The 26472-nt window shown below is 41.6% G+C and overlaps 1 protein-coding gene across 5 annotated transcripts in view; it reads left to right on the forward strand.

Annotated features, from left to right (window-relative positions):
• pde4dip (phosphodiesterase 4D interacting protein) overlaps positions 1-26472 on the forward strand; it is a 162706-nt gene that overhangs the window by 113947 nt on the left and 22287 nt on the right. For all 5 annotated transcript variants that reach the window (XM_060917440.1, XM_060917437.1, XM_060917442.1 and 2 more), the window contains 9 exons: positions 3960-4053; positions 4154-4267; positions 6631-6967; positions 8527-8762; positions 8846-8900; positions 16944-17179; positions 20007-20147; positions 23411-23629; positions 23718-23849. In XM_060917440.1, coding sequence (XP_060773423.1) covers positions 3960-4053; positions 4154-4267; positions 6631-6967; positions 8527-8762; positions 8846-8900; positions 16944-17179; positions 20007-20147; positions 23411-23629; positions 23718-23849 — 1564 coding nt within the window. The remainder of the gene's footprint in view (positions 1-3959; positions 4054-4153; positions 4268-6630; positions 6968-8526; positions 8763-8845; positions 8901-16943; positions 17180-20006; positions 20148-23410; positions 23630-23717; positions 23850-26472) is intronic.

Genomic DNA, 26472 nt, shown 5'->3' on the forward strand with positions numbered 1-26472 from the left:
TTGCCCCCTAAAAATAAAAAGTTCCTCCGATCATGATGCATTTTTGTTTTTATGTTCCTTTTGGTAAGAAAACACACTGGGTGAAATATTTTGACAAAATTCAAAAGTTTAATGGTGGCACCAGGAGCTCAAAGTTATGGAAAAAGCTGCTATTTTATGACTTTTATGACAAAAATTCGATCACTTTTCATGAAACATTATGGCACCTTATAGAGTATACCAAATATCTTAGATACACATTTTTAGTACATATTCTAAATATATTATCAAGCACAGTTTGAGTTTTAGCTGTTCACTGAATCATTGTTCAACTACTTTTAAACAATACAAATGTATTATGAATCACATTAATGCTTCTCAATCCCTTGCAAAGGTTCTTAACATGATCTCTGGGTCACAAGAAATCAATAAATGGAGTCCAACATTGTGATTCAAACCTTACGCGAAAACATAAAATAAGCGGGTTTTTTTGGCAAAAAATGAACCTCATGGTACCACCATTAGACTTTTGATTATGGTCAAAAAATTTTACAGGATGTCTTTATTGGTGAAAAGGAACACCCAAACAAAAATGCATCAGATTTTATGAAAGTGAGGGCAACTGATGCACCCTAACGTACAGTGCTGTGCAAGAGTCTTAGGCACTGTATTTTTTTCATACAAACTTTGTTTTAGATTTCTATTTTATGACTTCTACATTATTGAGTCAGTAGAAAAACATTTTAGAGTCCAAGCATTCGTTTTCCATCCATCCATCCATCCATCCATCCATTTTCTACCGCTTATCCTGAACCAAGTCACAGGGGTAGCAGCCTAAGCAGAGCAGCCCAGACTTCCTTCTCCCCAGCCACTTCCACCAGCTCTTCCAGGGGAATACCGAGGCGTTCCCAGGCCAGCCAAGAGATGTAATCTCTCCAGCATGTCCTGGGTCTGCCCCGGGGTCTCCTCCCGGTGGGGCATGCCCAGAGAACCTCCCTTGGGAGGCGTCCAGGGGGCATCCTAACAAGGTGCCCAAACCACCTTAACTGACTCCTTTCAATGTGGAGGAGGAGCGGTTCTACTCTGAGTCTGTCCCGAATTACCAAGCTTCTCACCCTTTCTCTAAGGGAGAGCCCAGCCACCCTGCGGAGAAAACTCATTTCTACCGCTTGTATCCACGATCTCATTCTTTCGGTCACTACCCATAGATCATGACCATAGGTGAAAGTGGGAACGTAGATGGACCAGTAAATTGAGAGCTTTGCCTTTTGGCTCAGCTCTCTCTTTGCCACAACAGACCGGTTTAGCGTCCGCATCACTGCTGATGCTGCCCCGATCCGTCTGTCCAACTCCCGCTCCCCCTTACCCTCACTCGTGAACAAAACCCCAAGATACTTAAACTCCTCCACTTTAGGTAGCAACTCCCCCCTGACCCGAAGTAGGCACTCCACCCATTTCTGTCTGAACGCCATGGCCACGGACTTGGAGGTGCTGATCCTCATCCCAGCCACTTCGCACTCAGCTGCAAACCTTCCCAGCGCATGGTGTAAGTCACAGATTGATGAAGCCAACAGGACCACATCATCCACAAAAAGCAGAGATGTTATCCTGATGCCACCAAACCGGACACCCTCTGCCCCTTGGCTGCACCTAGAAATTCTGTCCATAAAAGTTATGAACAGAACCAGTGACAAAAGGCAGGCCTGGCAGAGTCCCACATGCACCGGGAACAAGTCCGACTTACTGCCAGCAATGCGAACCAAACTCCTACTCTGGTCATACAGGGTCCGAATGGCCCGCAGTAGGGCCCTGAACCCCATACTCTGGAAGCACCCCCCACAGGACACCACAAGGGACATGGTCATAAGCCTTCTCCAGGTCCACAAAACACACGTAGACCGGTTGGGCAAACTCCCATGCACCCTCCAGTACCCTTGCAAGGGTAAAGACCTGGTCCAGTGTTCCACAACCAGAATGAAAACCACATTGTTCCTCCTGAATCCAAGGTTTGACTATCGACTGGACTCTCCTCTCCAGCACCCCAGTATAGGCTTTCCCAGGGAGGCTGAGAAGTATGATCCCCCTATTGTTGGAACACACTCTCCGATCCCCCTTTTTAAAAAGGGGGACTACCACCCCAGTCTGCCAATCCAGAGGCACTGCCCCCGACCTCCACGCAATGCTGAAGAGGCGTGTCAGCCAAGACAGCCCAAGAACATCCAGTGCCTTCAGGAACTCGGGACGAATCTCATCCACCCCCGGAGCCCGGCCACTGAGGAGCTTTTTAACTACCTCGACAACCTCAGCCCCTGTGATGGGCAAGTCCTCCCAAGCACCCTCAGACTCTGCATCCTCCTCAGACAACATGAAGGTGGGATTGAGAAGATCCTCGAAGTATTCCTTCCACCGCCAGATGATGTCCGTTGATGTTAACAGTACTCCATTCTCACTGTAAACAGTAGGGACAGAGCACTGCTTCCCCTTCCTGAGCCGCCGGATGGTTTGCCAGAATCTCTTCGAGGCCAACCAAAAGTCACTTTCCATGGCCTCTCCGAACTCCTCCCACACCCGAGTTTTTGCTTCAGTGACCGCCAGAGCTGTGTTGCGCTTGGCCCGTTGGTATCTATCAGCTGCCTCTGGAGACCCCCAGGCTAACCAAGCCCGATAGGACTCCTTCTTCAGCTTGATGGCTCCCCTCACTGCAGGTGTCCACCACCGGGTTCGGGGATTACTGCCACGACAGGCATCAACGACCTTGCAGCCGCAGCTCTGCATGGCCGCCTCAGCAATGGAGGTGCGGAACGTGGTCCACTCGGACTCAATGTCCCCATCCTCCCCCAGTATGCAATTGAAGCTCTGCTGGAGGTGGCAGTTGAAGAGCCGACGGATGGGATCCTCTGCCAGACGTTCCCAGCATACCCTCACTACACGTTTGGGCCTACCAGGTCTGTCCGGCCTCCTCCCCCACCATGTGATCCAGCTTGCCACCAGGTAGTGATCAATTGATAGCTCTGTTCCACTCTTCACCTCTCTTCATTTGTTTTCCAGCACAATAATAATAATAATAATAATAAACTTTATTTAAAGATGGAGCCAATTTAGTACCACTAATCTTACATTGGGCCATCTGATAATAAGAAATATACAATATATAATATATAAAATAAAATAAAAATAACTCAAGAATGCAAAAAAAATTACAAAAGAGAGAGTGAAAAAAATATATATATATGCACATGATTATGTATATGTGTGTGTGTGTATGTGTGTATAATATATATACACACACATATACATGTGTGTATATGAGATGGAGAGTGTGTTGTGAAATTTTGCATGGTGCACCTGTCCAGGTGTTTGGCTCCATGAAATTTAGGAAGCCTCTTTACCTTCTTCACACTATATTTGAAATCTTTCCAACCAATGAAAACATCTTTTCTAATGGGTGGCACAGTGGTGTAGTGGTTAGCATGGTTGCCTCACAGCAAGAAGGTTCTGGGTTCAAACCCAGTGGCCGGCGAGGGCCTTTCTGTGTGGAGTTTGCATGTTCTCTCTGTGTGGGTTTCCTACGGGTGCTCCGGTTTCCCCCACAATCCAAAGGTTAACCTGGGGTGGCCTTGGGCTGAAGTGCCCTTGAGCAAGGTACTTAGCCCCTGACTGCTCCCTGGGCACTCTAGTGTGGCTGCCCACTGCCCTGGGTGTGTGTGTGTGTTCACTGTTTCAGATGGGTTAAATGCAGAGGATGAATTTCACTGTGCTTGAAGTGTGCATGTGACAAATAAAGGTTCCTTTTTAATGACACCTGTTTGCTGGAATACTTATTTCCCCTCAGTGGAGCAAAGCCAAGCCAATGACGGTGCGACAAAAATAGTATTAGAGGAGAAGGATGGTGTTTTCCGATGTTTCCTTCTATAAGTTGGTGTATAATTTTTTATTTATTTATTTTGTGTCTGTGTGTGTGTCTGGATTTGGACCTGAAGCCAGTGCAGCAAAAGCTGCAGGAGAGACTTCTGGTGTCTAAACCCACCATGCAGACCCAAGCAGAGAGGCTCAGAGACTACAGAGAACAACTCAGTAAGTTTTTTCTTTTCTCGAGCTGTCAGGCTGATTTTAGTTGATATGCTACACAAAACAGTGCAATTTGAATTTAATGTCTTCTTTTCCACCCCGATAGAGATGCCAGTGCAGCATGACAGTAAGCAGGTACAGGTGGACCTGCAGGATTTGGGCTACGAGACGTGCGGCCGCAGTGAGAATGAGGCTGAAAGAGATGACACCAGCAGCCCAGGTCTCCTTACTCGTTCTTCTTTTTGTTAATCTTAATTGAGCCAAGTCGAGTGGGTTTTACTGTCATATTTCCAGCCAAATACACACACACACAGGATAAGAGCCAACCAGTGCAAAAACAACTGTATGTAAACTGTAGACTTTGGAGGAAGTGTCTGGAGAAAAACCATCAAAGTCTATAGTAATGAGTCTGTCCTGAGCAGTATTATGAAATCCCAGTGTGCATTGAATGATCATGGTAGTATGTTGTTGGGCAGGGTTTGATTAGACCAGGTGTGTGTTCGGAAGCAGCATTGTGTTGAATCCTCTGTTTGCCTTATGGAGGTACCTGTTGTGAAGACTGGTGGTGGTGGCATGGATGTTCTGGTACCTTCTACCAGACTGCAGGAAGGTGAAGAGTCCATGATAGCAGGGTTCTAACTAGACCAAAATATCAATGTAGTGGCACCAGTCATAATGGCTGGGGGTTCAGGGGCCGCCTTGGGCCCCCGAAAGCTCACAGGTTCTACATGCTCAGAGATGCATTCTCGTGCATTTCCTGGCACTGGCAGGCCTCCCTGAAAGTCACTCTTTTTTTGGTAATATTAATGAGTGGGGTTTTTTTGCCAAAAGTTGCTGTGATTGTTTTTGACTGAAGACTGATTATAATTAATATTCAACTATATTAGTGACATATTTATGGAATATGAATAAAACAACCAGTTGATGTTCACCAAGTATCAACTTTATTTTCAGCTTCAGCCATTCAATTACAATACATGACTATCCAGATCTAACTCATATCATACCTTCTCCTACTGACCGGTACTCCGACAGTTTCAATGCACTGTGCCAGGGACCGGCACGTATTACATGCATGGTGCATAAGCACCTCTTAACACGGATGGCACTTTACCGCAAACACAACATTAGGAAGGAGGTAAGCCGGACTAGCATGATCAGCTGCTTGGGCAGCTACTCACCGAGCGCTTACATGGATAAGGAGTGGAGTATGTCCGACTGTAGAACATTCGCATGGCGGCACGCTGTTGCCGCCACATGGGGATCACAAGAGAAAATAAAACAAAAGGCCACATTTTCAAGATTGACAAGTCTTTTTATTAGGTCAAATGTCACTGTGTCGGCAATATTATGAGTGTAGCAGTAAGGGAACCTTGCATATCGGCTCGATACGCTGAAAAGGCCTAGTTAGAACCCTGATGATAGGACTGGGAGGGGTCCACAATGCTGGTGGGAAAAAAGTGTCAATGGGGGGTAAAAAAAGACCGTGATGATCTTCTCAGCTGTTCTCATCATTCATTGTAGGATCTAGCAGTCTGAGACTGTCCAGTTTACAAACCAGACAGTCAGACAGCTGGCGAGGACATTAGCTCTTGCCCACTGCAGAAGGTGGTGAGGATGATGGATGAAAAGAGGTTTGCTGCTGAGCTTCCTTAGCTAGGCAGGTAGGGTTATGGGTTCAAGTGAGGTTCTCCATGATGTGCACACCAAGGAACTTGGAGCTTTTGATTCTCTCCACAGTTGTGTGATGATTGATATATATACATCAAAGGTGAATGTAAAAATTTTATTTTACTCTGATTGGTCAGCAAATGAACCTTATCTCTATTTGTGTCATACCTCACTGACTTCTTGTTTATATAAAATTCATTACGACAAATGATTGTTTTGAAGGTTGTGTCATGGCTGTGTGCAGACACTAGGGGGCGCATGAACCTAATCTATGACTATTACACAGTCACTGGGCACTTTAATAGGAACTTGTTCTTGATTCTAAGATTCCTGTTCTTGGCTGCAGTAGTGGAACCCAATGTGGTCTTCTGCTGTTGCATGCTGAGATGCTTTTCTGCTCACCGCGGTTGTAAAGAGTGATTATATGAGTTGCTACATCCTTCCTGGCAGCTCGAACCAATCTGGTCATTTTCCCTCTGACCTCTCTTATGAACAAGGCATTTGTTTCCACCCACAGAACTGTCGCTCACTCAATTTTTTTTTCTTTTCTTTTCACACCATTCTGTGTAAACTCTAGAGACTGCTGTGTGTGAAAACCCCAGGAGATCAGCAGTTTCTGAAATACTCAAACCAGTCCATCTGGCTCAAACCAACACCCATACCACAGTGAAAGTCACACTTTGAGATCACAATTTTTCCCGTTCTGATGTTTGAAGTGAACATTAACTGAAATTCTTGATTGGTATCTGCATGATTTGATGCATTGTGCTGCTGTTAAGGGATTGGCTGATTAGAAAACTGCATAAACCCGCAGGTGTATGGGCGTTCGTAATAAAGTGGCCGGTGAAAGATTTCCTGATATATAGAGAGTAGATATAGGTTCCTGACATCAGTTCCTCCATCTCTGTACAGAATTTGATGATCTCGAGCTGTGCACATCTCTCTCGTGCCGAGATGGCGCGTCCCAGTGGTGGTCTGGTCAGAGTGTGGCGCACCGGGCAGAAGGTGATGTTGTGTCTCTGCAGCAGCAGGTGGAAGATCTGCAAGTGCAGCTGTCTCGCTCCCAGGCTCTGGTGCTCAGCCTGCAGTCTCGCCTTCAGGATGTCACTCCAAACTCCACCCCCCGAAAGTTGAACCAGGATGGCAGGGAGCTGCAGGAGCTGGTGACTCGCGTATCCTCTCTGGAGGAACAGCTGAGGAAGGGCAAAAGTCATGCTGAGGAGGAGGTCAAGAGCTGTACCAGGACTGGGTGAGTAATAGATGCTTACATGCAGGTTGATAGTATACTTTTGTATTATCATTGCTGGGTGTAATTATTCCCAGAAATTTGAAAGGTTTTTGTTCACAAGTTTGAAGAAAAAAAAAATTCCAGTTATAAGAAAACATTCTGAAAAATTGTTTCTTAAACAAGATCACGCCACGTTCACTGCCTAAAGCTGTAGCATGTGACATACAGATATACATACTGCATCAATATTATATATTTGTCATTATTTCTGTTATATTTAATCTTACAATAATTAAAACACTTGATCCATGGTATGATAAAGTTTGAGGCTTAGTTAGTGTTAATGTAAAATCGATCTATAACAAATTAGAAGTAGTTGCAACCCCAAATTGAATGAACCTTAGTTGAAATTAATATTAAAACGTTCCATTTTAGGCCAGTTGTAGTAGCAGTTGTATTACACAAGATGCCACCAAGCAGCTGTTGCTCATTTTTCTGTCATTTTGACGTTGATTTTGCCCGAGCGAGGTTGTTATATTCGGTAAAGGAAAGTGTTACTTTAGTGATATGAGTGATATGAAAGAGTAGCGAGATCTAGCTTCTTATCCAGACCTTCCAATGCATCAGCTGACCAATTACAGTCCCACACACCAAAGAGCTGCTTAATAATTATATATACAACATATAAACCCACACAGTTGCACACAAAACCCCACTCTTTACAGCATACTACTCAGATGGATGACTTTAGACCTCAATGCTTCACGAAAGAGATCACCAACAATCAAATGTAAGTTCAAAACATGTTTGTTCAGATAAATGAGTATTGATTTGGTACTTAAATTTTAAGCTGGTTCTATAAAATTGAGAACTGAGTCACTGAAGTGAGAACTGAGTCACTGAATGAAGAACTCAGTCATTAATTGAGGCCTGAGTTACCAAATCAAGAACTGAGTCACTGCAGTGAGAATTGAGGCACTAAAATGAGAACTGAGTCACTGAGGTGAGAAATGAGTCACTGAATCAAGAACTGAGTCATTAAATTGAGAACTGAGCCACTGACTGGAGAGCTGAGTCACTGAATCGAAAACTGAGTCACTGAGGTGAGAACTGAGTCATGAAATTGAAAACTGTCTCGCTGAAGTGAGAACTGAGTCACTGAGGTGAGAACTGGGTCATGAGGCTCACTGAAGTGAGAACCGAGTCACTAAATTAAGAACTGAGTCGCTGAGTCACTAAATTGAGTACTGAGTCACTGAATCGAGAACTGAGTCACTGAGGTGAGAACTGAGTCATGAAATTGAAAACTGTCTCACTGAAGTGAGAACCGAGTCACTAAGTTAAGAGCTGAGTCACCGACTCAAGAGCTGAGTCACTAAATTGAGTACTGAGTGACTGAGGTGAGAACTGAGTCATTACATTGAGAACTGAGTCATGTAAGTTACTGAAGGTAGGTTTGGGGAAGATGCTGAATCAGCCGTACAGATCAAAATTGTAACAAATATTCTAGATTGTCTAAACCTATCTATCTCTATTTATTTATTTAAACAGGCTTTATATTCTTTCTCTGTGTATTGTAGGAAGTTTGACACACTGATCCAGGCTCAAGCTCGAGAGCTCTCTCACTTAAGGCAGCGAATGCATGAGGGCCGGAGTGTGTGTCACATCCTCACACAGCACATGGGAGACACCACCAAGTCCTTCGAGGAGCTGCTGCGGGCCAATGACATCGACTACTACATGGGCCAGAGCTTCAGAGATCAGCTCGCCCAGAGTTCAGCACTGGCCCAGAGAGTCAAAGCCAAGCTCAGTAGCCGTGAGTACACACACACACACACAAGCATAATTAATTCCCTCACACCATTTTGTAGAATGAAGATTTTCCTTTTTTTAACACAGGGGATTACTCTGAAATACCAGATGACAAGACGGGTCATGAACTGCTTGCGATCCGGTAAGTGCTACAACTACAGTACATGCACCCTGAGAGATACCCTGATGGGAGTTTCTCGATTGCACTGAGCTTCCTGACTTCTGTGGCTATTTTTTTTTCATGCCAAAATTCAAACAATCTTTGAATCCATGAGCATTGATTGTTTTGTTCTCAGACAAAATTAAATGTATACACTCAAACTGGGCGGCACGGTGGTGTAGTGGTTAGCGCTGTCGCCTCACAGCAAGAAGGTCCTGGGTTCGAGCCCAGCGGCTGGCGAGGGCCTTTCTGTGTGGAGTTTGCATGTTCTCCCCGTGTCCGCGTGGGTTTCCTCCGGGTGCTCCGGTTTCCCCCACAGTCCAAAGACATGCAGGTTAGGTTAACTGGTGACTCTAAATTGACCGTAGGTGTGAATGTGAGTGTGAATGGTTGTCTGTGTCTATGTGTCAGCCCTGTGATGACCTGGCGACTTGTCCAGGGTGTACCCCGCCTTTCACCCGTAGTCAGCTGGGATAGGCTCCAGCTTGCCTGCGACCCTGTAGAAGGATAAAGCGGCTAGAGATAATGAGATGAGATGAGACACTCAAACTGACACTGCCTTGGAAAATGGATTTACTTTCAACGGTTAAAATACTGTGTGCTTGACTTTCAGAAGGTCCGTAACATCTCACAATGCAGGATAAACTTGCACTACAAACCCTTCTCATTTACTCAGCTCTGTCTTTTCTGCTTCTTTCACATCTCAGCTGGTTATGGACAGAGCGACACACTGCATTATGTGTTTAGCGGTTTGTCTCTCCCTTTTGCATAATGCCTGGTTAGGTCACAGGGTTGATGCTTAGTGGAAAGATCACAGAGCCTTAAGGCACATTGCATTAACTCGTCTGATCAGCCTGAAGCGGTTCTCAATCCATCTTCACTGTGTGCATGGACACTGTGTGCAGGACTGTGTACTGGATCAATGATTGGTGGTCAACAGGAATTTCAGCAGAACTGGACTATAGATTAAATGAAATGATCTTTTTCCCCAGATAGAGAAGCCAGTCAATATTTAACCAGAAAAATCAATCCTCAAATATTTAATCAGCTGTTTCACTGAGCTAAGGGGAAAATGGGTTTGCACACAACATATTACATTTAGTAATAATAATAATAATAATAATAATAATAATACTGTATACTATGATGACATAAAAAAATACAGAGGGAGGTGGTAATATATTGCAAAAAAAACAGGCATAAATTTGTGAGAGGGTGGCACGGTGGTGTAGTGGTTAGCGCTGTCGTCTCACAGCAAGAAGGTCCTGGGTTCGCGGCCAGCGAGGGCTTTTCTGTGCGGAGTTTGCATGTTCTCCGCGTGGGTTTCCTCCGGGTGCTCCGGTTTCCCCCCACAGTCCAAAGACATGCAGGTTAGTCCGTGGGACAGGTGAGAGGGCTCGTCTGCAAATACTGGTGACGTTGCAGATGCAGCGCTTGTTATACGAGGTGTCAGTGTGGGTAGATTTCAATAATCTGAACAGACTGCCAGGAAAGGAAATAAAGCAAAGCAACTACATGAAGACATATGAATAGGTTAACTTGTAGCACTGTGTAAAAGTCTGCAGCACTCTGTATTTTTCCATACAAACTTTGTTATAGATTTCTATTTTATGACTTCTACATTATCAAGTGGCGGCACGGTGGTGTAGTGGTTAGCGCTGTCACCTCACAGCAAGAAGGTCCGGGTTCGAACCCCAGGGCCTTTCTGTGCGGAGTTTGCATGTTCTCCCCGTGTCCGCGTGGGTTTTCTCCGGGTGCTCTGGTTTCCCCCACAGTCCAAAGACATGCAGGTTAGGTTAACTGGTGACTCTAAATTGACCGTAGGTGTGAATGTGAGTGTGAATGGTTGTCTGTGTCTGTGTCAGCCCTGTGATGAGCTGGCGACTTGTCCAGGGTGTACCCCGCCTTTCGCCCGTAGTCAGCTGGGATAGGCTCCAGCTTGCCTGCGACCCTGTAGAACAGGATGAAGCGGCTAGAGATAATGAGATGATGAGATGAAACATTATCAAGTCAGTACAAAAACATTTTAGAGTCCAAACATTCATTTTCCATCCATCCATCCAGCCATCCATTTTCTACTGCTTATCCGGATCCAGGTCACGGTGGTAGCAACCTAAGCAGAGCAGCCCAGACTTCCCTCTCCCCAGCCACCTCCACCAGCTCTTCCGGGGGAATACTGAGGTGTTCCCAGGCCAGCCGAGAGATGTAATCTCTCCAGCGTGTCCTGGGTCTGCCCTGAGGTCTCCTCTCTGGGGCATGCCCAGAGAACCTCCCTTGGGAGGTCCTGTGGGCATGGGATTTTCTAGCTCTTGATATGTATCTGCATGATTTGATGCATCGTACTGCTGTTACATGACCATGAGTTGGCCTAATGGTTAGCGTGTCCGCCTCTCGATCGGGAGATCGCGAGTTCAATCTTTGATTGATTTGACATTATCAAGTAGGTACAAAAACGTTTTAGAGTCCAAACGTTCGTTTTCCAGCACAAAATTAAATGTTACAGAAAAAAAAGTTTGTATCTGAGCAGCATATTCCATAAGAGAGCACGTTTCAGATTAAAAAAGAAAACATAATGAAGGCTGCTGGGTTTTGGTGCAAAATGAAGACGCGAGTGTGACAGTCAAAGTGTCCAGAAGAACTGGGGCTGCTTCTGTAAGACGCTCAGCAAAACCTACAGCTCATTTCCTTATCAAACTGCACTCACTGTACCTCAGACTACTATTCTTTTTAAAGCAAAGGGTCGGGGTGTCGTGGCTCAGGTGGCTAAGGCGCCCTACCATAAATCCGGGGACCCGGGTTCGATTCCGACCCGAGGTCATTTCCCGATCCCTCCCCGTCTCTCACTCCTGTCCTGTCTCTACACTGTCCTATCCAATAAAGGTGAAAAAAAAGCCCAAAAAAATATCTTTAAAGCAAAGGGTCATCTCACACCAAATATTGACTTTGTTTCCTTTATTATGGCTTACTGCTGTTTATAGTATTTTTTTTAATGTCAAAACATTTCATTTCATTATTTTTAAGCCGTTTCTGGTCTACAGCATTTCTTTACATGTGCCTAAGACTTTTGTACAGGACTGTATGTAATAATGTAACACACTTTGTAGCATGTATAAGTGAAATTATATCAAATCAGAAAGGATTCAAAGTTTTTTTTTTTTTTTTTTTTTTTGGGGGGGGGGGGGGGGGTGTTTGTAATATTTGACATGGTGTTTCTTGCCATTCTGAAGGTATGATCATTCTGTTATCCAAATTAATAGAGCTGAGACATACTGTATACTGTCTTTTGGTCTCTTTTACTCTCCTTATTCATCTGCTCATTTCATACAAACGGTGATGTGACATAAACTAATTTGACTTTGCCGGTCACGTAGTGAATGATAATCTGAAGAGCACCAGTTCCATTATGTCACCAACAGTGCAATTCAGGGCACAGCTAAAGATTGGGTTTCAGGGATGAACTAGTTATTGGCGAATTCTTTTCTCTTGACCATTGTCAGAACCCCAGGGGCAGATGTCCTCTATCTCCTCCGATTGTGCATCTGTGTATGGCATTGACACATGGAGGCAGCGTCATTATTCAGAGTTGGGATTGTTAGTATACCGGTGGTTGCAGGAGATTCTAGATGATGGGAATAAGGTTAAGCTTAGCATTTTGGGAAATTAGAGAAGTTAAATGACAAGGGGAGGGAGGGGGACAGAGAGAGCGAGAGATCAACAGCATTACAGGACAGATGGTGAGCCAGATGAGCAGCTGGACGCCACCATATTTTAGTGCCAGTGCATTCGTTTTAGTCAGATTCGGAGGCTTATGTGCATTGGTTTGATGTCCTTTTGTGCCCCGCTTCATGAGACCATTTTGTCACATGTTTGCTGCTACAGTTACACTCACGCTGCTGAGATTAGGACAGTCTGTTGACTTAAGCACTAATCAGGTTAGATTATTAAACCTCACAAGAGAGTGAAATAGGTCAGAGGAGGCTAAACCAGAAAGGTAGAGAACAAAGAAGAGAGCAACTGGATGGCAGGACGAGTGAATATAGCGAGAGTATCAGGATTATTCTGGAAAGCAAGCGGATCTCTTTCTCGTTTCTCTTTGTTTTGTCTGTAAGAATCACATCCAGGGTTCCAGCTGTCACTCCTACAAGGATCGGCAAGAGCCGAAATCATTTAATTTACCCGAGGCGTCTCTAAGAACTTCATAAAAGCTTGTTTGGATTTTGAAGCTTGACTGCGTTTGACTGTTCAGCGTTTAAACGGATCATTTTTCTCCTTCACTAAAGCTTTCTGCTTCAAACCAGGAACTAAAACTGTACAGCCAAGAGGTTTGTTGTTTGAGTTCATGGAGAAGGATGTTATGCTTTAAGAAGAGCCACTTAGGAGCAACTTCCTCTGCAGCTAGCTGAAGGATCAATGAATCCTTAGGACTTGAGGCTTTTTACGTAAGCAAAAATCAAGTATACACCATCCATCTTTTCTTGGATATACATGAAGCCCAAACAACCAAACATCATCTGGGAATTGTTTGCTGTTTCTCTTTCTGAGAACAAAAGAAAGGAAGGGACACTCATTCTCCGCTCGCCGTTAGGCTAATCACCAGCTAATCGGCGTCACACAGCCTCGCAACAAGCTTCCTGTTCTGCATGTTCCAGCCGTCTAATGGTCGAGTCATTTGAGCCCGGGACAGGAGACGATGGTCCCGCTGTATCCCGGATGCCACAGCACACAGGCAAGCAGTTGGGCCGAGGCACCATGGGTCCACTCTGGAGATCCATGCTGTCTAAGTGCAGCCCGCTGTACCGCAACTCACTCTTCTCCTTCACTCTGTGGGAGAGTCGGGTGCAGGAGCAAGAGCTGGTATTGCTCAGAAAGCAGGTGGAGAGAGAAAGGAGGGCACTGCAGCACCACATGGACAAGTAAGAGAAGTAGGGAAAAGTGTACTTAATGGAAAGTTCGGTGATGGGAGTACGGTCGGTTATTTTGTGTGTGTGTGTGTGTGTGTGTGTTAGTTCCAGATTTATTGGCACCCTTTGTGGAAAAAAATGAACATACAACATGAACACATGCAACAAAAAGTTATATAGTGATCTTAAAGGAGAACTGAAGTCATTTTTAAACTTGCTTTATTTCTTAATTAACGTGTTATTCAATTACGTTTTCGGTTTTAGTAACCTTATATCGTGACTCATATTGGCAACTAACTGCAATTAAATATTATACTTATCAGCCTATTCGGTTTTTAGCCGTGTTGAATGTAGTTCGTTTGGTCCACGGCAGGCGTCGCTTATCCACGCGATCTTCACGAGACTTGCGCGAGACTTCGAAACGTGAAGTGTCCGCCAGGTGTCAGTGCCGCCATTTTGAAAACTGTTTTCCAAACAAAATATTGCACAAAAACGAGTTTAAATGACAATTACTGCCTACTTTTCAAACTTTCCTGATTGCTATCAAAACAAACAAAACTTCCTGCTTGATTACGTCAGCATTCGAAAGAGGGCGTGCGTGTCTTTTGACAGCGCTGGCAGATGTCGGCCACTTTGATTTCCGCTGTACGTTTTACTTCCATCCTACGATGTCTTGCACAGGTCTCAACGCATCTCGTTTATGGCCATTGCTTTGACATATGGACTGATATATTACAGAGCATATTTCAAACACTCATAACTTGCTAAAGCAGTGACAAAATAGCCATCAGAAATGCATTCCTGTATTTAATAAAATGAGAATTTTGATTACAAAAAATTTTTCCTTCAGTTCTCCTTTAAACATATAAAGATACTGTATAGTTTTATTTGAGCAATTTGTTCTCAACTAGTACAATTTTTCTTTTGCAAAATGATACTTTAAAAATTATTGGCACCCCACTACTACTACTATTGTTGTTGTATAATTTGGTGACGTCTCCCCAGGAAAGAACAATAACACTGAGCCTCTTCCTGTTTAATTTTTTCGGTGCATTACCTGATTTGTGCAGGTCAACAACCATCTATCTCTTTTATACTAAAAGCTGTAATGGATAACAAGCAGATTTTAATAGCTCGTATTTATGTCCAGGGCGACACAGTGATATAGTGGTTAGCACTGTCGTCTCACAGCAAGAAGGTCCTGGGTTCGAGCCCAGCGGCCAGCGAGGGCCTTTCTGTGTGGAGTTTTCATGTTCTCCCCGTGTCTGCATGGGTTTCCTCTGCGTGCTCCGGTTTCCCCCACAGTCCAAAGACATGCAGGTTAGGTTAACTGGTGACTCTAAATTGACCGTAGGTGTGAGTGTGAATGGTTTTGTCTCTATGTGCAGCCCTGCGATGACCTGGCAGCTTGTCCAGGGTGTACCCCGACTCTCGCCCATAGTCAGCTGGGATAGGCTCCAGCTTTCTCACGACCCTGCACAGAATAAGTGGCTACAGATAATGGATGTATGGATATTTACGTCCAAACAGAACATGTCATGGTCTGGAAGACTGACAACAATCCATATATTTTATATATAATATTCTTTAGAGCTGTCAATAACTTATTAATATCTCTAATTAAAAATGTTTATCAGAGAAAATATTACCGACGGCACTGATCCGATACTCAGGAGCAGTATCAGGCCGATCCAGCCAAAAAAACCCTGTGGATCGGAGATCAGAGAAAATCTGCCAGATATCCCATCCTGTAACACATGGTGAAGATTAGATTTTGATTTGGAAAAGAAATGAGGTTTTGGAATTGGAAATGTTCACAATGTGAGTGTATTTTTGTTTGAAAGAGTTTAACTACGAAGTGGTTCAGTTAAAAAAGAGAGAACGTTTTAAATGCTTAGTGGTTTTTAAGGAAAAAAATATTTGATAGTTTCCTACAACCTAGGGTCATATTTATTTTCTATAACAATTTTTCACTTTTGAGTTGATTGTACTATAGTACGTATGAGTGTAAGAAGAACAAACACATTGCATGAAAGACAAATAAGAGCAATACAGAAGACTGTGTGTGTGTGTGTGTGTGTGTGTGTGGCAGGAAGTCTGTACATATATACAGCATATATAGATGTCTGCCCTGCCTGCCATCAGTACAAGCTGGACTAAACCTTTTAAATAAACTGCAGTGAGTGTGAATGACTCCAGCTCTGAATGAGCTTGCAGTCCAAAATTAGCCTGAAGGAAATTATGCGTGTGCCATTATGTCCAGTATTATTCTATCCACATTCACTGGATATGAGCAACCGCACGCTCTGATTGGCTACTCTACTACTAGGCTATCAGCTCATATACCGTGAGTAGAGAAAAACAAAATGGCGGAGCGTGTTGCTGAACCAACCGAGGACGAAATAAAAACTCTACTCGAAAACAAAACCCCGCAAAAAAGTAACAAGATATGGAATGGAAGTATTTGATAAGAACATATCCTTTTTTTTTTCAAAGAATTATTATTGTAGCGCTTTTCACAAATTGCTACTGTTATTTTGCCGGTTTGTTCACATTCTAAGCGGAAATGATTGTCGGACGTTTTGTATAAAATTTTTATTTATCAAATTTGCAAAAAAGAAAAATGCTCCGTTTTCTCAAAATCCAGTGAATGTGGATAGAATAAAACAGTTATTCCACTCAATCTCGTCGTACATGGCTTATAGCCAACTCGGTGCTACGTGCCTCGTCGGCTCTCAGCTCATATACGACTCAATTTCGTGGAATAACTTAAATATAGCTTTGTCACATTTCATTTCATTCAAAACAGCTACAGCTAAGTACTGTACTTTGCTTTCATTACCCAAGTCAGTTAGTGATTATGCATGTTTTAAAGGAGGGATGTGGGGGAAAATGGATGTTTTAGATATTAAATAACTTTTTCATGAGATCCTTTTTGTCCACAGAGTTATTAATGCAGACAAAATGTCAGTGGAATCTCCTTCACTAATGAGTTCTGGAAATGTGGAGTGTAAATGGTTGTGCAAAGCTGTCTTGCAAAACCAGTGACGAATTCAAAAGTTGAATTCTTTTGACGTCTCTTGCTCTGTAGTTGTTTTGATCCCTGCTGTATTCTGCTCCACAGGTTAAGTAAAGAGCTCCAACAGAAAGACAAGCTCATTGAGTCACTGCGCTCCAAACTTGAGCAGCAGCAGCCCCATGCAGACCCACCCGGCAGCAGCCACTCCCTCTCAGGAGATGCTGACCATTTGGAGCGTTCATCCTTTGTCATGGACGAACAGGGTTCCACCAATGAAGACCTGGACTTAATCTCAGAACTGGACACTGTCAGTGAGTTTGGCCAGGAGGAGGTAGCTGATGGTACGCCACTCAAGCACACACAAACACAGTGTGTTACAGAAACACAATATGTGCAACGTTATTATTTTTTTTTATAATGTGCACATATACCATCCCAATTCCAAAAAATATGGGACACTGTGTAAAATATAAATAAAAACAGAATGTGAAGGTTTGCAAATCATGGGAACCCTATACTTCATTTAAAATAGTACAAAGGCAACATATCAAAACTTGGGACGGGGCAACAAAAGACTGAAAGTTGTGTAATGCTAAAAAAAACTAATTTGGTTAATTGGCAACAGGTCAGTAACATGATTGGGTATAAAAAGAGCATCCCAGAGAGGCGGAGTCTCTCAGAACTAAAGAAAGGGAGGGGTTCACCGCTCTGTGAAAGACTGCGTGGGCAAACAGTGGAACAATTTAAAAATAACGTTCCTCAATGTAAAATTGCAAAGAATTTGGGGATCGCGTCATCTATGGTACGTAATATCATTAAAAGATTCAGAGAATCTGGAGAAATCTCTGTATGCAAGACACAAGGCTGAAAATTGATATTGGATGCCTGTGATCTTCAGGCCTTGATGCGACACTGCATTAAAAGCAGACATGTGTCTGTAGTGGAAATCACTGTATGGGCTCAGGGACACTTCAGAAAACCATCATCTGTGAAAACAGTTCATTACTGCATCCACAAATGCAAGTTAAAACCAGATATAAACAATATCCAGAAACACCGCCACCTTCTCTGGGCCTGAGCTCTTTTACGATGGACTGAGGTGAAGTGGAAAATTGCCCCGAGGTCTGATGAATCAAAAGTAGAAATTCTTTTTAGAAATCATGGACACCATGTCCTCCAGGCTAAAGAGGAGAGGGACCATCTGGCTTGTTATCAGTGCGCAGTTCAAAAGCCAGCATCTGTGATGGTATGAAGGTGCATTAGTGCACATGACATGGGGAGCTTGTACATCTGGGAAGGCATCATTAATGCTGAATGATACAAACACGTTTCAGAGCAATATGCTGCCATCCAGACAAAATTTTTTTCAGGGAAGGCCTTCCTTCTTTCAGCAAGACAATGTCAAACCGCTTTCTGCACATATTAAAACTGCATGGCTCTGTAGTAAAAGAGTCCGGGTGCTAAACTGGCCTGCCTGCAGTCCAGACCTGTCTCCCATTTAAAACATTTGGCGCATTAGGAAGCGCAAAATACGACAAAGGAGACCCCGAACTGTTGAGTAACTGAAATTGTATATCAGGCAAGAATGGGACAACATTTCTCTTTCAAAACTACAGCAACTGGTTTCCTCAGTTCCCAAATATTTACAGAGTATTGTTAAAAGTAGAGGTGAAGCAACACCGCGGTAAACATGCCCCTGTCCCAACATTTTCTGAAATGTGTTGCTGATATCAAATTCAAAATGAGCATATATTTTTCAAAAAAACAATACAATTTCTTAGTTTCAACATTTAATATGTTGTCGTTGTACTATTTTTAATGAAACATAGAGTTTCCATGATTTGCAAATTATTGGGTTGTAGTAGAACACACTCAAAAGTGAGCAAGGTTGGAATTAAGTGTCGGTTTTGGGTGGCATGGTGGTGTAGCAGGTAGTGGTGCTACCTCATGGTCCCAGGTTCAACCCTGACCTTAGGTTATTGTCTGTGTGGAGTTTTGCATGGGCGTTGTGGCTCAGGCGCCACACCATAAATCCAGGGACCCGGGTTCAATTCCGACCCAAGGTCATTTCCCGATCCATCTCTCTATTTCCTGTCTCTACACTGTCCTATCCAATAAAGGTGAAAAAAGCCCAAAAAATATCTTTTAAAAAAAAAAAAACTTGCCAGTAGGTGAATTGGTAACTTTTTGGTATGAACGCGCGTGTGCGCATGGCACACCATCAAAAGTGTATTACTACCTTGTGCCCAGTGCTCCCAAGATAGGCTCCAGATTTCCCTTGATCCTGACCCTGACATTTGCTTAAAGTGCATATTCTGGACCAATTTCATGTTTTTTTATATGAAAGTATGTCCCTTACACACTCATCCAGAAGGGTAATTTTGCACAAGGCCATCTGTCTACAGCAGAAAAAAATAAAATAACAAAACGCGTCTGGAAAAATCCCAAGGGAGTCTGGAGCCAGATCCGTGACGTTACCTGCGGAAGCGCCAGCAGGCTGCGAGAGCTTTGCACGGTTTCAGTGCACAGCCTGTGTAGACCAAGCGCTCCCATTTCTCTCTCACTGTCCGGTCTTTTGGGAAACGATGAGTACTAATCCCATCAAGATTGGTGTTGCTACACCCTCCTACGATACATCTGTTAACCATTTTAATAATTACGCGATAACGTTGAAGAAATTTGCAGAAAACCACCAGGTTGTTTTCTCATAAACAAACCAGCGCTGACGTAGGATTCAGAAGGAGGTGTCCCGCACGCGACGTCACGAAAATCAATGTTTGCCGGGAAATCCAAATGCCAAGTTTTTTCAGAGGCAGACCAATTCACCTCAAATGGCTTGATTTCAGCTGAATTTTTCTGGTATTGCACAAGGTAAAAAAATTGCAGAGAATGCAGAATGTTACAGATATTTGACCAAAGTTTAATATAAAATAGGAGAATTACATTGATCTTGCTCCTGAATTTACCCGTGATATGCACTTTAAAATGTTTTGGGAACTGCTGCTGTAGACTGTTGTCCAGGAGAGATCTTGAAAAGATTTTTTTTTTTTTGAAGTTTCAGTAAAGTTTTCCTGGCTAAATCAAGATTATATGTATCATTTTAATGACACATTCTCACTTTTGCATCTTTTTGAAACTTCTCATCTCATCTCACCCTCTTCTTTATAGACTCCCTGCAGCCTGCGCCGTCACATCCATATCCATCCAACCCGCCATCCGTCACTTCTTCACACGACCACCAGTCCTCCAGCAGCTGTCCCAGCATGCACTGCAGCCCTCACAGGTTCATGGATGGCCAAATGAAGACAGGTAGGACACAAGAATGAACAACAGGAAGTTCAGTTGAATATTGGAACCTGTTCTCCAGGAACATTTGATGAGTTGTCACTCAGCGCGTTTTAACACTAAATGTGAGGTTCGGATCAGCTCATCCTACAATAGAGAAGTTTGACCAATACATTCTTCACTCTCAGAAAATAAAGTACATTATTCTGCCTTTAGAGGTACAACGGCTTGTCACTGGGGCAGTACCCTCTAAGGGACTTATTTGTACCCTTTATATACTTATTGGGATCATGTATGTACCTTTTTAGCACTAAAAAGGTACACATAGTTACCTTGAGGTCCAATAATGACCCTTAGACGGTACATTAGTGTAGACTGTACCTTGGGGAACAGAAATGGACTCCTACTCTACTCCTGTTTCTGACAGTGTTGGCCCCCACCTTTTCCACAGAGCTCAGTTCTGCCCCCGTACCCCAGAGCCCCCAATGCCTTTCTGCTCAGATGGCTTTTCTGCCATTTGACCCCCAAACACAACACCCAAGACCCCGTTCTAGCATCGCAGGGGGCTTCTCTCTAGCTGAGGTGCACCAGGAGCTGCAGAGGCTGCAGAAGCAGTTTGTGAACAGTGAGCATCTGCGTGTGTGCGTGTGTGTGTGTGTGTGTGTGTGAGAGAGACTCATTAACATAGACCAGCCTACCCTTATAAATTTAACATCCCTATCATTGCACTGAAATGACCTTTTCATACACTTACACACCCATGTCTGACAATTAAGCTGCTTCCCTTCTAGCAAATTAATGCAGGAATATAAAGCTATTAGTAAAGCAGAAATGGTAAGCAAATCAATTCTTTTATTTATTTTACAATCCAGCATGGCATGTTTCAAAAGGTTGTTCATAATCTTGCATTTTGTGTAATGATTCCATGGTCATGAATTAATTCAGACTAAATTTGGGTCATTTCAAATGGGGTTATGAAAAACTCACAATCTCCTCTTGAAATATGAAAGATTGATTTTGAATGCTAATAGTTTAAAATGTTACTGGGAGTGACATTCAGACGATAAATCGTGTATCAAATTTGATAATTTGAATCGACGAAATAAGAAATGAATCGTGATTATCATCAGGCTGTGTAATCTTAGTTTTTCCTAGTTGTAATTGCATTGTGTAGACAGCTGAAGGTGCAGTAACGTACAATTGCGGGAATGCATGTTACTTCACCATAGGCAGAAGTAACACAGCTCTAATGTCACCAAAAAAAAACCCAAATCTAAAATGGGACAGAGCTGTTGTGTGATTGACTGTACAAACAGATTTAACAAGAAGTCCAAGCTCTCTTTTTACAGACTGCTGAAAGTGAAAGAGAAGAGAAGCAAATGGAGGCAGTACAAATGTTTATAATAGTTTATTAAGGCATATTTGTCATTAACTTTCATTTTTAATGAAAGGAATATTTTAGTTAATAGGCGATTATATCTTACGCCAACCTTTACAAATGTGGGTAAATAATTATTGTTGGTGATTAAGAAAATTAAACAAGTGGGTTTTTTTTGTTTTTTTTATTTAACAAAAAGAATATTTAAGTTGATAGAGAACAGGAAAATAAATGTTGCTATTTTTGGTAATAAAATATTGTGGGAAAATCGAATCATGAACCCAATATAATGAATCGAATCGCATCGGGAACTGAGTGAATCATTACACCTAAAACCTATTATTTTTTTACTCTCCTGACAACGCTGCACTAGCATAGTTAGCAAATGAACAAATGTCCTTGTCTATTTACCTCTGCTAAACAGCGTTGTGTCTCAGATCACATACTTGCGTACGATTCCAGACCATTATTGAGTACTAACACTAACTTAGTGTTTTAATTTTTTAAAAACCTCTTCTTATGTCACGTTTTAAACCTACTGAAAGGTTTGGTTTGCATACCAGCCTTCTGAATTTTCTAGATTTAGTAAATACCTTTGAATGTAAGGTCAGCGTTTCTGATTTGAGACACGGCTCATGACAACGACAGCTGAAAGCTTTAAGAGAAACAAAGCACTTTTATCAGGAATATTCCGTTGGATTTTAATCACTTACGTCACACGTCCATTTGTTATGAACATGATAAAATGTTAATGTTGTATTAGCAGTGGGATAAAACAGTTATCTAGAGTGATCAAGGCTTCGTGTTGCAGAAAATTCGTAATATCCATTTAGGGACGTTTGCAAAAAAAGTTTAGGAATCCCTGAATTAATTGCAGGCAATAAATACAGATCACTAATCTGATATGTTGGTTTGTTTATCTGAAATTTTTCATGTTGCTTAACTAATGATTAATATGATTAGTCCTTAATAAGGGTTGTGATTTACACTGCTGATTGAAAAGCTAACACACGTGCACTGATTTAATGATTTCTTACAAGCTGTTTTGATCATCTTTACGACTCTCTCAACGCTTGTGTCAGTGATTAGACCTGTGACAGTGTCTTTCTAAACCATTAACCATGTTTATGTACTTATGTATGTGTGTATATTATATATATATATATATATATATATATATATATATATATATATATATATATATATATATATATAAAATATACACACACATACAGTACTGTGTAAAAGACTGAGGCACCATATTTTTTCATATAGACTTTGTTATAGATTTCTGTTTTATGACTTCTACGTTATCGAGTCAGTACAAAAACATTTTAGAGTTCAAACATTCATTTTCCAGCACAAAATTAAATGCTACAGAAAAATAAAATGCTTGGACGGTGGCTGTCACCTTACAACAAGGTTTTGGAAAAAGTGTTTGCATCTGAGCAGCATGTTACTGTACATAAGAGAGCACTTTTCAGATTAAAAAAGAAAACATAATGAAGGCTGCTGGGTTTTGGTGCAAAATGAAGAAGCGAGTGTGACAGCCAAAGTGTCCAGAAGAACTGGGGCTGCTTCTGTAAGACGCTCAGTAAAACCTACAGCTCATTTCCTTATCAAACTGCACTCACCGTACCTCAGACTACTTTTTTTTTTAAAGCAAAGGCTCGTCTCACACCAAATACTGACTTTGTTTCATTTATGATGGCTTACTGCTGTTTATAGTATTTTTTTTAAATATTGAAACCTTAATTTAATTATTTTTAAGCCATTTTTGGTCTACAGCATTTCTTTACATGTGCCGAAGACTTTTTCTCAGTACTGTGTATATTATATATCCTTCTGTTAACATTTGGTATTGTCCCTTAAAAATGTCTACATTTTCCCCTTTTTTCCCTTAATGCAGGTTTTAGCAGTGCTCACGTCAAACCCCTGCCACGTGTCTTTCACCAGACTGACCGCAGTGACTTTCCCCGACCATCCCAGAATGCCTTTCAGCAATCTCCTTTTGCTAGCCTTCATGCTAGCCCGAATATGGCATATGGGGCACAGCAACCAAGAGGAAGCGCTTATAATGATGTTTCCTCAAGCTCATCGGGTTATCAGTCTGGTGCACGTCACGCAGGTACTAACACTGTCGGAAACCTGTATGGAAGCTGATCCTTGTTCTTGCTGAGCTGATCCTTGTTCTTGCTTTCCATGGTGTACCACAGGAACAGACTTAATGGAGGAGCACCTGAGGGAGATTCGCAGTCTCCATCGACGTCTGGAAGATTCCATCCAGACCAACGAACGTCTGAGACAGCAGCTGGCAGAGAGACTAGACTCCAAGATACAAGATGGAGGTCTGAGAATCACGTTAACTATCAAACATTAGTATCTGGTGCTTTTGGTGGTTAGCGCTGTAGTTACAGTAAGACCACCTAAACCAAGACCAAGCCATGACCAAGACCAGAGTGTGCGAAGGGAGGTTGGGGAGGGGTGACAGCCGAGGGATAACAGGAAGAAAAATTTTTAATTAGCAATGAGTTATGTCATTGGTTGCATTTCAAGAAGGATTTGCATCCAATCACAGTAATGTTAATAAATAAATCAGACAATGCATGGGCAATTTAGTGAAATCCCACAGCTGTGGTCTTGGCAACCCTTATCAAAAAGAAGTATACATACTTCAAGTTCATTTCATTAAGTATATTTCCTTAACTATACTTTTGTGTACCAAGTATACTGATATCAATGTACTTACGGTATACTTATAAGTAAACTAATCTAATACTTTTTGGGACTAAATTGGCCCACTTTTAGTTTATAAAAAGTATACTTTAAGTCTAAGAGAAGTAAACTTTGAGTATACAACTAGTATTTTTTATTTTGTACTGCAAGTATACCACAAGTAAACTTCTATACTAATAGTTTACTAGTTCTATACTTGTAGTCCACTCTTTAGTTTACAAAAGCATACTTCATAGTATACTGGAAATATACTATGCGTTTACTTGTTTTATACTTCTAGTCCACTTTTTAGTTTACTAAAGTATACTTTGTAGTATACTGGAAATATACTGTTGGTTTACTCATTACACAGTTCTAGTCCACTTTTTAGCTTATAAAAGTATACTTTATAGCATACTGGAAATATACTATTAGCTACTGGTTATACATCTAATCCACTTTTTAATTTTGAAGTATACTGCAGTAACCCTTCTAGGTATACTATTAGTTTTCTAGCCCTAACCCTTACCTCATGCACACTACCAGTACACAACTTAAGTGTTTTGTACGTTAAGGTACAATGACGTTATAAAGGTAAGAATTCACAAAATAACAACAGGTACTCAGGATTCAGAACATATTCATTTTCTTTAAAAATCAAAATTTAAAGCAACTTTGTATTAAATGCCAAAGTATAAAAACATGGCAATGACAACTGAAATTGACATCCAAGCGCTAAAGAAAAAGAAATAAATACAAAAATGTAATTATCCCACTCAGGAGAAATTTAAAAATAAAAATTATATGGAACCACAGACATACCTAAGAGTCAACAATGCTGTCTAACCCAGCAAAGAGCAGTGACAGAAAACATGCTGCCGTATATCACAAAGAAGCCAATATGTGTGAAAAAGAAGCATTTTATAGGCTACTATCAAAAGGATAAGCACAACTACAGGGCAAGTACACTTAAATATAAGGCACAAATATTTTAATACTTTATTACACTTTTGTTACGTATATCTTGATCAAAAATTTAAGTATAAGCTTAATATACTTAGACTTTTCTATATAATTTTCCAGGACTCGACATTAACTTTTAAACCCACTTGCCCTGGGGGGCAAATATTATGATTTGCTCTGTATTTTGCGAGTACTCCTTTTTTTTTTTTTTTTTGGAAAACCATCAAATAGCTGTGAATTGCAACATAAAATGAAGATCACACATTGAGTTGAAGTTTGGTTATCGATTAAGTTTATTATGAAGTTTGGTTATTGGTTGCTTTTTACTTGTAATGGACAATAACAATTTTATCCAAAATAGTTTTTCCTGCCTTAGTTGATTTATTTCCATTTCACATGCATGCAGCTGTTGTAAAGTTCAGTGTGTGTAGAACTCTCTCAGACTGTACTGTCCTTACTCGATAATGTAGAAATCATAAAATAGAAATCTATAACAAAGTTTGTATGAAGAAAACAATAGGGTGGCAAGACTTTTGAACAGTACTGTGTTTGAGAATATATATAATTTCTTTTTTTTTGGATCAACGCCGTCACACCACAGATACCACGGCTGAGCCAAGCGTTATATGCAGTCTTTCCTTCTCAATCACGCAATATAAGACAACAAAGCGCTAAGAGATTTTTAACTGCATTTCCCAGAATGCACTGCAGTCGGGAAGCATGTGATTGTGGTCTCAAATAAAATCTAAGTACTTTTTCTTGTAAATTTGTGACTTTTTAATCTTAGAATTTGAGTTTTTTTCTCATAAATGTATTATTTTATAATCTCATAGAATATTTGATTTTTTTTTCGCTTTTGTAAATTTATGATTTTAATTTTGGAAATTTTGAGGTATTTTTTTTAAACCTATAATCGCCCTAATTCTCCATCCTAGTTTAGTTATCCAGAAAAATATCCAGTTTCAATCTGAACATATGGAGTGCTAAAGAGATACAGAAACAGATACACGTCATGGCATTGTGTTACACCCCTCATGCACACACGCCCGCACACACACACACGCACGCACGCACACATTCAATAAATGATATAGAAAAACAAAATAAATCTTTTCATGGTCTGTCTGGAACTCTCACCAGTAGATACAGATTAATAGATAAATAGATGTTCCACCCCTGTTTAAAGCTAGACGACCTTTCGTTTTCATAAAATCGGTGAAATTTAGTTCCCTCTGAAATTTGGTCATTGTGATTTATGATTATTTCTGTAATATCTCACAAAATATCAGGCCA

Source organism: Neoarius graeffei, chromosome 3 (genome assembly GCF_027579695.1).
Source record: "Neoarius graeffei isolate fNeoGra1 chromosome 3, fNeoGra1.pri, whole genome shotgun sequence".
In the NCBI taxonomy this organism is placed as follows: domain Eukaryota; kingdom Metazoa; phylum Chordata; class Actinopteri; order Siluriformes; family Ariidae; genus Neoarius; species Neoarius graeffei.